The sequence below is a fragment of the Ornithorhynchus anatinus genome, chromosome X3 (genome assembly GCF_004115215.2).
Source record: "Ornithorhynchus anatinus isolate Pmale09 chromosome X3, mOrnAna1.pri.v4, whole genome shotgun sequence".
NCBI lineage: Eukaryota > Metazoa > Chordata > Mammalia > Monotremata > Ornithorhynchidae > Ornithorhynchus > Ornithorhynchus anatinus.
This window is the reverse complement of record NC_041751.1, coordinates 9,469,336-9,481,569: the sequence shown is the minus strand read 5'-3', so window position 1 is coordinate 9,481,569 and position 12,234 is coordinate 9,469,336. Positions and strand designations below refer to the sequence as shown.

General features: G+C 43.8%; 1 protein-coding gene across 1 annotated transcript in view; it reads left to right on the top strand.

The window, feature by feature from the left end:
• Window positions 1-2,157: 2,157 nt before the first annotated feature.
• LOC100089913 (death associated protein) overlaps window positions 2,158-12,234 on the top strand; it is a 45,655-nt gene continuing 35,578 nt past the window's right edge. The window contains exon 1 of the mRNA XM_029053836.2: window positions 2,158-2,269. Within this exon, the coding sequence (XP_028909669.1) occupies window positions 2,215-2,269 (55 nt within the window). The 5' untranslated portion in view covers window positions 2,158-2,214. The remainder of the gene's footprint in view (window positions 2,270-12,234) is intronic.

Genomic DNA, 12,234 nt, shown 5'->3' with positions numbered 1-12,234 from the left:
GACATTGGCAGCTTCTAAAATTCCGAGAAGTGGCATTTGCACCTTCGAGTTCTTAGTAGCCAAAACAAAAATGGGATATTCAACAGTATGACTCAATTTCACTTCCTTTGAAGCACATTGGGCTTTTATTTTTTTTACACTATATCCCAGCTTGTCATTTGCACCCCAGGCCTATGGGCTACAAGAGGCTTTCAGTGTCTGTTGTTGTATTGTAATAATAATAATAATAATGATGGTATTCATTAAGTGCTTAACAATAATAATAATAATAATGGTGGTATTTGTTAAGTGCTTACTATGTGCCGAGCACTGTTCTAAGCGCTGGGGTAGACATAGGGGAATCAGGTTGTCCCACGTGGGGCTCACAGTCTTAATCCCCATTTTACAGATGAGGGAACTGAGGCACAGAGAAGTTAAGTGACTCGCCCACAGTCACACAGCCAGCAAGTGGCAGAGCTGGGATTCGAACTCATGAGCCCTGACTCCAAAGCCCACGCTCTTTCCACTGAGCCACGCTGCTGCTTCATAGTGCTTACTATGTGCCAGGCACTGTATTAATCGCTGGGGTGGATACAAGCAAACCGGGTTGGACACAGTCTCTGTCCCACGTGGAGCTCACAGTCTCAATCCCCATTTTACAGATGAGGGAACTGAGGCCCAGAGAAGTGAAGTGACTTGCCCAAAGTCATACAGCAGACAAGTGGCGGGGCTGGGATCAGATTGTACTCTCCCAAGCGCTTAGTATGGTGCTTTGCACGTGGTAAGCGCTCAATAAATACGACTGAACGAATGAACTCACAGAAGCCTCCCAGTCTGCTGTGTGACCTTAGGCAAGCCACTTCACTTCTCTGTGCCTCAGTTACCTCATCTGTAAAATGGGGATGAAGGCTGTGAGCCCACGTGGGACAACCTGATTACCTTGTCTCTACCCTAGCGCTTAGAACAGTGCTTGGCACATAGTCAGCGCTTAACAAATACCATCATTATTGATATTGGCACAAAGTAAGCACTTAACAAATGCCAGCATTATTATAGAGAAGCAGCTTGACTTAGTGAAAAGAGCCCGGGCTTGGGAGTTAGAGGACGTGGGTTCTAATTTGATTCTGCCAATTGCCTGCGGTGTGACCTGGGGCAAGCCACTTCCCTTCTCTGTGCCTCAGTGATCTCATCTGTAAAATGGGTATGAAGATTGCCAGCCCCACGTGGGGCAACCTAATGACCCTGTATCTGCCCCAGCGCTGAAAACAATGCTTGGCACATAGCGCTTAACAAATACCAACATTATTATTATTATTATTAAAATGGGGGTGAAGACTGCGAGCCCCACGTGGGGCAACCTGATGACCCTGTATCTGCCCCAGCGCTTAGAACAGTGCTTGGCACATAGCGTTTAACAAATACCAATATTATTATTATTGATAAAATGGGGATGAAGACTGTGAGCCCCATGTGGGGCAACCTGATGACCCTGTATCTGCCCCAGCGCTTAGAACAGTGCTTGGCACATAGTGTTTAACAAATACCAATATTATTATTATTGATAAAATGGGGATGAAGACTGTGAGCCCCATGTGGGGCAACCTGATGACACTGTATCTGCCCCAGCGCTTAGAACAGTGCTTGGCCCATAGTCAGCGCTTAACAAATACCATCATTATTAATATTGGCACAAAGTAAACGCTTAACAAACACCATCATTATTATTATTATTATTATTATTATGTGAGCCCATCACTGGGCAGGGATGGTCTCTATCTGTAGCCGAATTGTACATTCCGAGGGCTTAGTCCAGTGCTCTGCACACAGTGAGCGCTCGAGAAATACGAATGAATGAATGAATGAATGAATGAATCCACGTGTACAAACACAAGGGCGCCAAACTGCGCATGCTCCATCGGGAGGAGGGGGCGGTTGCGAGGAGCAACCGTTTGGGGGCGTCGGCCGGCGGGGCGGGACGCGGTGACGTCATCGCGCAGGGTGGGCGGGGCGTCGGCGGGCCACGTTGACAGCGCGCCGAGGGAGCGGCCCCGCCCCCCCCTCCCCACCGCGCCCGCTAGTGTGTGTGTGGGGGGGGGGGGTGGAGGACGTGTGGGCGCGCATGCGCAGCGGCGTCCGCTCCGTTAGCCAGGCCCCCGCCCCCCTCCCTCCCTCCCTCCCTCCCTCCCAGCCCAGTTGCAGCTCCATTGAAAGAAGCGAAAAGCCCCCGTCAGCAGCATGTCATCGCCTCCCGAGGACAAAATAGAAACAAAAGCTGGACATCCTCCTGCGGGTACTGATGCATTTCCACTTTCTCTCCTCTTTTCTTTCCCTCTCGAAATCCAGAGTTCCTTGGAAGGAAGGAGAGGGGGAGAGGCGGAGGGGCTGGGTTGCTGCTTTCGAGCTCTTTTTTTGCAGGACGGTCCTTGGCAAGAAAGACAGTCGTGGCACCAAAATGAAACGGGTAAAACAGCGGGAATGCCCGGGCGGTGGACTGACAGAGAGCGGGGGAGAGTTGCGAGCCACCGGGGGAGCCCATGCTGTCGTTTTTTTGGGGTAAAAGCAAAAAAAGGGAGAGCAGGAGGTTGCACCGGCCTGCACGCCCTCACCCCTTTAAAGGCGGTTCTTTCCCAAACGGATGAAGATGAGGCTGTTAAATGCCAGCATTATCCTCAGGAGGAGGAAGGGAGCCCTTTAAAAATCGGGGAAAATCAAGGCCGAGAGGGATTCTTTCCCCTAGGGAGAGGAAGTGTTTGAGGCCCAAGGTGCAGTCCTACCATTGCACCGCCCACTGGCTGTCGTGGCCCTGAAGCCCCTGCAAATAAAGCGATGTTTTGGGGTGGACCTGGAAGGTTTCTTTTGGAGTTGCGGCCGGCAGAAACTTCCCGGAGTTTTGTAATAATAATGCTGGTATTTGTTAAGCGCTTACTATGTGCCAAGCAGTGTGCTAAGCGCTGGGGGATACAAGGTGATCAGGTTGTCCCATGTGGGGCTCCCAATCTCCATCCCCATTGTACAGATGAGGGCACTGAGGCAAAGAGAAGTGAAGTGACTTGCCCACAGTCACACAGCCGACAAGGGGCAGAGGTGGGATTCGAACCCATGACCTCTGACTCCCAAGCCCGGGCTCTTTCCACTGAGCCACGCAGAAGGGGCTGCTCTTGGGTTTTCTTTGGCACATCACCCCTCTTGCAGTGGTGCACTTCTCTAGGACTAGACGTATGCTCATATTCACTCAGTAGTATTTATTGAGCGCATACTATGTGCAGAGCACTGTACTAAGCGCTTGGAATGTACAGTGCATTGGAAGGAAAATCAAAAGCTTCACACTGGGAGAATGGAGGTGGATTTCCTTATTCCATTTCTCCTCCCATTTTGTTTACACACTTCCCGTTTTCAACCAATTTCAACCAATGGTTAGTTCCCAGATATCAAAATGGTCTGAGTCAAGAGCTGGGGAAAGCTGAGCTAAGGGGAGGAGCTCAGGAATGTGAATACTGTAAACATTTCTCTTGCTAGCTAATGGGTTAATCACATGTTAACTGATCATTTTTAGCTCCCGAAGACTCAAAACATTCTAGGATTAAAACTTTGAGGCCCATTTTGTGTGCTTTTCCTATCATTTTGCAGAAGTGATGATAATTAATATTTGCCCAGAGCTATGCTGTTGGGCACCTTTTTATTTTTCTTCCCAAAGACTACCTTGGGGTGTATTTGCTAGTATTTTGTGTGTGTGTGTGTGTGCATGCATGCAAGTACGCATATGTACACATTCAATGCTCCTGAGCAGGTGATGAGTCCATACAAGAGAAAACCAAATCTCTCATTTAATTTTCTAGTCAAATGTCATAAGAAAATCATACTATTTATGAAAAATGGAATAATCCTGTTTTCCACAATATAAGATTAATAATGTACCTTGGGTTATTTAAACTTGGCTTCACTGATGCTGTTCTTTCCTGGTTCTCCTATCTCTCTAGCCGCTCATTCTCAGTCTCTTTCGTGGGCTCCTCCTCAGCCTCCCATCCCGTAATGTTGGGAGTACCTCAAGGCTCAGCTCTGGATCCCCTTCTATTCTCCATCTACACCCACTCCCCTGGAGAACTTATTCACTCCCGTGGCTTCAACTACTATCTCTACGTGGATGATTCCCAAGTCTGCCTCTTCAGCCTTGACCTCTCTCCTTCTCCGCAGTCTCACATTTCATCCTGCGTTCAGGACATCTTGGATGGCCCTCCTTGACATCTCAAACTTAACATGTCCAAAACAGAACTCCTCATCTTCCCATCCAAACCCTGTCCATCCCCTGACTTTCCCATCACTGTAAAACGCACGACCATCCCCCGGTCTCACAAGACCGGAACCTTAGCCTTGTCCTCTCCTCAGATCTCTCATTCAACCCACATATTCAGTCTGTCTCCAAATCCTGTCCCTTCTACCTCCACGACATTGCTAAAATCCACTCTTTCTTCTCCATCCAAACTGCAGCTCAACTGATCCAAGCCCTTATCTTACCCCACTGTGATTACTTGTCGACCTCCTGCCTCTCCCCACTGCAGGACACTTGTCACTCTGCTGCCCTTATTTTTCTAAAAAACTGTTCAGCCCATGTTTCTCCACTCTTTGGCACCTATCCTCCACCTCATCAGACAGAAACTCCTTACCATTGGCTTTAAAGAACTTAGATTGTCCCCTCCTATCTTACGCTGCTGATTTCCGTCTACAACCCAACCTACTTACTTTCTGTACCTCAGTCTCGTCTATCTTACCATCGACCCCTTGTCCACATCCTCCCTCTGACCTAGAACTCCCTCCCTCACTCTCCCCTCCTTCAAAGCCTTATTAAAATCATATTTCCTCCTAGAGGCCATCCCTAAGCCTTCATTTCCCCTTCTCCCTCTCCCATCTGCATCACCTTGCACTTGATATTCACCCCACCCTCAGGACCACAACACGTATGTACATATTCATAATTGATTTTAATGTCTTTCTTGCCTTGTAGACTGTCAGCCCCTTGTGGGCAGGGAAGATGTTGATGAACTTTCTTGTACTGTACTTCCTCAATTGCCTAGTTCAGTGCTCCGCACACAGTAGGCTCTCAATAAATACTATTGATTGATTGAATTTGCAGATCATTTTACTTCATAAGTGACTAGTCTATCCTGTTGTCAAATAGGATATCCCGCAAACTTAATATGCCTTCAAGTGCTCATTTACTTACTCCTAGACTGTGAGTCCACGTGGGACAGGAACTGTGTCCAACCTGACTAACTTGTATTTACCCCAGCACTTAGAATAGTGCTTGACACATAAGTGCTTAATACAATAATAAAAATAATTTATTAAAATACTGATGATTGTACCACTTAGCCCAGGGATGATAAATTGCAGACAAGTTGGAATAAAATGAAATATATAAGAATGTGGTGGCATAAACATTGAATTTAGGATTGAAATGGATTGGAGCTCTTCATTTAGGATAAGATTCGATATGACCAGGTAAAACGTCTCTCAGCTGTGACACACATTTTCCACTCGTGTAACGTGAATGACAAGCCCTGGCCCAACCTCCTTCTCTTCCCCCATCCCCCAATGCCCCCACACCAGTGTGCCCTAAGAATTTAATTTCGGTAGTTAGGCACAGTATACTCTCCCAACATGTTCAGTCAGTGAAAGAATGGAGAGAACTACATACAGAGACCTCACTGCACAACCTCTGATCAGTCCCCAAGCTTCTTCAGATGAGTGACTGATCAGGGTGGATATACCCATAGAACACTTCTTTGTTGGCTATACCTCTAACCCAAAAAAGCTCAGAATTACTGCTTTAGATCAAGGTCAAGATCAAGCCTTCACCTACACATGCTTCTGCATGCAGTTATGGCCAAATCTCTCTCTATTTGGAGGCAGCTGTCATTATCATTATTATTATTATTATTAATGTCTCCCCCTCTAGACAGTAAGCTCATTGTGAACCAGGAATGTGTCTATCAACTCTGTTATACTGTTATATTGTGCTTTCCCAAGCACTTAATAGAATGCTCTGCGCACAGCACTCCATAAATATGATTATTATTCATTCAATTGCATTTATTGAGCGCTTACTATGTGCAGACCACTATACTAAGCGCTTGGGAAGTACAATTAAGCAACAAAGAGAGACAATCCCTGCCCACAGCAGGTATTGTGTTGAAAGCACTTGGGAGAGTATAATATCACAATAGACACACTCCTATTATCACCACCATTAATAAGCCTATACAACATGTTAAGCAGTGCCCTGAAAGCTGGGGAGTGACACAGGGAAATCACAAAGGTCCCTGGATCACAAAAGGCTCACAGTCCTACAACAACCATGTAGGTCACTAATAAGATAATGGTCCTTCTGGGATGGTAAAATGATCAATGCACCATGCACTGCTGAATCTAGTTCCCTAAGAAGTAGAGCTAAGTGGATTTAATTCATTCCCCAAAGCAGCAGGTTAACAGACTCTTAAGTCTCCCATTTGCTTGAGGGTGGGAGGATCAGCAAATAAGAAAGATCTAAAGTTCCAGAGAACAATCAAACACTGTCCCTTAGAAACACCACCCAAAGTTCAATGCATAATGCCCTTAGACAGTTTAAATATACTGACATTAACTGGTTAAGTTGAATGACCAAGGCTGACACTATAAAACTGAACCCAGAAATTTAAAATTCTCAGAATGGGTTTATGTTCTTCCCCCTGACTCTCTCTGACTGATCTTTTTAGCTTGACAAATTGTATCCTTAGCCCGTCGACTTGAGGTTTCCAACAGAGATGTCATTAGAATACAAACCCCTGTGTCTTGAGAAATTGATTGAAACGGGCCACTCCAGACACCAGCAAGTCTGGCATGGGCTTCTGCCACTTCAGTTTAGGTTACTCCTTTCATCCCGCACCCCCATCCTCAATCCTCCTCCTACCTCTCTCCTTTAGTAACTCACCCCAGGTTGAGAAACTTGAGACAGTGGGGGTGATCTTGGGAGTGCCCTCCCTCTCCCCCTCAAAATTTCAAATGTTCAGTGGCAGCCTCTCCAACCTACCACTATCGTACCTTGCCCTTGGCCCTATCCTGCCTGGCAGTGTGGCGATCATTTTGGATTGCCGATCCCTGATATTCTCATTTTACGTTGGCCTTCATGACCCTTAATCTTGTCAAATTCTTCGTGTTAGCTTTTGTGCTGTCTGGGAGATGGGCAACAGTCAGTTTGGGGAGTTTTTTTTTTCCATTCTGCGTATCAAAGGGTCCTGCTGCCTCAGTCTTCAGAGTGAAGCTAAGAGCCCTTTTCTCTTCAACTTGCATTGAAATAGCAGAATTGTTTTCTGGGGCTCTGGCCTTCATCTCTGGGATTCCCTGCCAGCATCAGTCTGGTAAAGACGCAGTCTACTTATAGTCAGGACATATGGCAAAACGGCCCTTTTTACAAAGGGGAGGTTGACACTGAATTTTGCTATCACCTCATTTTTTTTATAATTACTGCTGCTGGTTGGTTTAATGCCTTTGCAGCTACTGAGAAGGATTCAGTGTTTTTGTTTTTTTCTTTAATCAGCCATTTGCCTTCTTCATCACTTCGTACCCTAGGTCATTGTGGAAGGTGGCTCTGCTCGGTTGAGCCCGATCCAAGACTGAGCTCAGAGACGTCCACAATTCAGCAGTGAATGAACTGGATTTCATTTTACGGTTTATGTAGTGTCGAGGGATCCTGCCAGATGAAAGGTGTTATTTTGGTTTCTGCATGATCATTCTTTCTTGCTTTGTTAATTACAAACATCTGCCGCTGACTTTACATTAGTTCTCAACTTGGGTGCGCTCACGTGGTAATTTCTCTCCAGCTATTGTATGTCTAGTTGTTCTGCAGTAGAAAGAATCTAACTGGATCCAACATCTTCATTCTGTTATTGCAAGGTAAGACAACTTTGGAGATTTTTCTCTATGTCTTAATGCAGTGGCTCTGGGCGGGGATGGGGGGGGAATTAAGAAAGGAATACAGTCGAGTGGGAGTCTGCAACCTGTTTGTTCAGAAGAGCCAAACAAAATGAAATCTTGGAGCAGCTGGTCACAAAGAGCCAATCATGTAAACACACATCTACCTTAATGTAACTATTAAATGCCTTGCTCCTCCACCCCCTTATTGAGAGCCACATTTAGTTCCTAGAAGAGACGGCTAATTAATTCATTCAGTCGCATTTATTGAGCACCTATTGTGTGCAGAGCACTGTACTGAGCTCTTGGAAAGTACAATTCAGCAACAAGGAGAGTCCCTACCCAATAACGGACTCACAGTTTAGAAGCTAATGCCTCCTGAACCGTAGACTGCAGAAGTGTAGTAAAGGCTTCCGTGCAGAACCATTGTACTTTAATATGCCGTACTCCTTAGCGAGATTTGAAATTGTATTCCATCAAAATAATAAGCGTGGTAATGGTTAAGTGCTTACTAGGTACCAAGCATTGTACTAAGCTCTAGGGGAGGTAGAAGATTCTCAGGTCAGATAGAGTTTCTATCCTACATGAGGCTCACATTCTAAAGGGGAAGGACAATAGTTATTTAATCCCCATTTGACAGATGAGGAAACTGACAGTGACTTGCCCAGGGTCACAGAGCAGAGCCCAGGCCCGGGCTCCTTCCACTAGACCATGATGCCAGCTTGCCTTCACCACCATTAACTGCCTTTCCCTAAATCCCAGTGCAGCCTTTGCTGTATTTCCCAATCAAGTCCTTTTTTCCCTGTCTCCCTCTCCTTCTGCATCGTCTGTGTACTTGGAAATGTACCCTTTAACCATTTGATATTCACCCCACCCTCGGCCCTACAGCACCTGTGTACGATTCTATATTTATATGTCTCTCCCTCTAGATCATGACCTCCTTATGGTTGGGGGAATGTCTACCGACTCTGTTGGTTGTATTTAGGACAGTGTTCTGCCCACAGTAAATGCTCAATGAATACCATTAATTGATATTTATTGAGTATTTATTGACTCAGAGTACTTTACTGAATACTCTGTGCAGAGCACTGTACTACTTACAAAAGGGTAGACACCATTCCCACCCTCAAGGAGATAGTTTGGCAAGTGGCGTAGAAGAATTCTATAAAAAAGAAGCAAAGTGGGCTAATGGGTGAAGAACAGATCTGGGAATCAGAAGACCTGGATTCTAATCCCAGCTCTGCCACTTTTGTGACCTTGCGCGATTCACTTAACTTCTCTGGACCTCAGTTACCTCATACGTAAAATGAGGATTAACACAATGAGCCCCGTATGGGGCATAGACTGTGTCCAATCTGGATTAGTTTCTATCTACCCACCATTTAGTAGAGTGCCTGGAACATAATGAATGCTTAACAAATACCATCAAAGAAAATGGACTTTCCAAAGAACAAAACGGATCAGAGGCAAGTGCCCCTCCCTAATTTATGGTGCATAGGCTGAGTTGAGACCTAGTCGTTAGATTAGCAGTCAATAAATGAACCAAAGAGAAAACTACTTTGGACATGAGCTTCTTTTGTTTCATTTGAAAACAATTGGGCTAGTCCAGGGGGTGTGGAGGGGAAAAAGGTAATGATTTAACTTCCCAGGAACGGGATGCAAAACCCACCTAATACGTCTGACAGTTTCAGATAAAATCAGGCATCCTATTGTTACCCAGGGCCCCTTATCTTTGAAAGTGGAGCGATCACTGCTTGCCAAATTCCACTCTCAGAGATGTTGTGGGGATTAATGAGGCAGTTAGTAAAGCACTTTGAAATCCGGAGAAGAAAGGTGCTAGATAAATAGACAGTATTCTTTAGGAAGGATGAATGGTGCTACATAATGTGAGAGCAAATGTGCTGTAGTTTGCAGTCCTTAGTAAAGGTAATCAAGTCTTAATGATTTGGGACCCCACTATTGCTCTAGCTTTCTAAGTCCATGCTGTGAAATGGAGTACTTGTTTTCTGGAAATACTTGCACATCCATATTAGCACTGGAAGAATTAGGGAGATTCTGTTTCATACAGCAGTAGTATGTGCTACTGCAGAAAAGGGGGTGATTCTTGTAAACCAAACTATCGCTCATTTCTGCCCGTTTCTTTGGTGAGTCTGTGTCAGTGGCTTAGCATTGATGAATGCAAACTGCCTGCCTTGTTCTCCTCCATTTCCCTTTGGAGCCAGGGCCATATGTCGAAATTTGCTTGAAGTCTAATCTAAAACCAAAAACTTCGAATGTAGCTAATTTTCATTAAGTAAAACTGCCTTCTCTTGATCTTGAGAAGTGATGAGAAAGTCAGAAGAAATATACCATTTACTAAGGTAAACACTTTGATTTTTACACTATCAATACAGTTTAGTCGTGAGTTAGAACGATTATGAATTCAAGAGGTTCAGAACATGGGCATCGGGAAGTGTTGACAGAAGATTGATTATTCAAGGAAAGTAGGATTGGTTTAAATTCCTGAAGTTTGTGTTGATATTGCCATATTGATATAGCAGAAATTTTTTCTCATTCATATTCAAGTTAATAAATTCAATTTATATATTTCAGTAGGAATCATTAGGTTAAACCTGATATAAATATATTCTGTTTTAAACGTTTTGAAAGATTTCCTACTAAAGATTGATTTTTGAGTGATCAAAAAATAGGCAAAGGTTGCTTTTCTTTCAACTCAGTGATGTGTGTGATTGGTAAAGAACAGCTGATAATTTGTTTTCCATATCTCTAGTGAAAATATTTGCTTTTGCTGATAGTGTGTCTGCTGCTTTATCACAAATGGAAAAAAATTAGAAAACAGAATAAACCCCATTCCAGGCTGCCTTTTTTTTCTTCAGTTGTGCCAAAGCATCTGCCATAACCTTTACTTGCTTATTTTTCTTGATGAATTAATTACCAACCCAGTCCTATTGTAAGAAGTAGAAATCATGTTAATTGTCTTTATAAAAAATAGAAAATAGATATGCTATTCTCGGGTGATATTGGGTAGGCGCCAACATTAATTGCTAATCCTGTCAGAATGAGTTAATAGTTCATCCAATGAAAAATTAAAAATAATTTGTTTAAATGTAGTCTTAAAATTCTCACTTGCAGTACTTTATACTAAATAATGCAACCATTTTCCTTTTAGGTAATTGCAATTCCTGTTTCAGCAGAAGACATTTTGAATAGTTTTGTTTTCAATGATTTTAGAAGAATATTTCATGGGAGGGTAACCTTTAAACCTATTTTTATGTTGACTTTTAGTTTGATGTTTTGATAGTGACGTAATGTCTTTCAAGGAGACATAGCGTGGAGCAATTTTCTGTTACCAAAGACTTGCAGGACTGTTTATTCTCAGGAATAAAACAAGGCACTCCTGTAATTCAGGGTACCATAGTGGGGTGTTTATTATATGTCTTCCTTTTCCTCTCTTGTCAAAGGAAAAACAACAAAATAAAATCATTAGGGATTGGACGGTAAGTAGAAAGTCACTCGTGTTTATTGAGCTCTTATGGGGTGCAGGGGACTGTACTGAGCTCTTGGGAGAGTACAGTACAAAAATAAACAGATATATTCCCTGCCCAAAGATCCGACAAAGCTCTAGCAAACAATGGAACTCCATTTTCCTTCACTTGGTGCCCTGGAGGTAGCCAAAGGAACTGGAAGAGTAACATGACTATATGCCCTCTAACCCTCAAAGGATAGCCCTAAATAGTAAATGACTGCGGTATTTATTAATGCTTACTAGTGCCAAGCACTGGGCTAGGCGCTGGAGTAGATAGAAGATAATCCAATGGGACAAAGTCCCTCTCTCACATGGGTCTCCCAGTCCTAATTTCAAATGCTTTGTTCCACTGTCCACCAAAACATTTGGCAGAGTCAAATAAGACAAAAATGTCTCATTTTCAAAAAGTTTTCTAATACAGATCTATACGTTCAGTGAACAGTTTTCCTTACTTTGACAATATTTTGTTCTAAAACAGATGACTGAAGTCCCTTAGCATTCTGGGACGTGAACTAGCATTAGTACAGATCACCACATATCTTGCCTTTGACCGTACTATGAATACCATCATGCCCCGGGGCTCAAATCATCTCGTAGTCAGAGTGGAGTCCCAAGGTTTGCATTATAATACAGTTAAAAACAACTTTAGTCACTTTAACTCTTCATGACACCTAAGTACCTGGATATTCATCCTCTTCCTCCCTCTACTTATGAAAATATATTTTTATTCTGTTGCATCCTCCTCTATTTTAGTGCCTATCTTCCCTGCTAGATTGTAAGGTCTT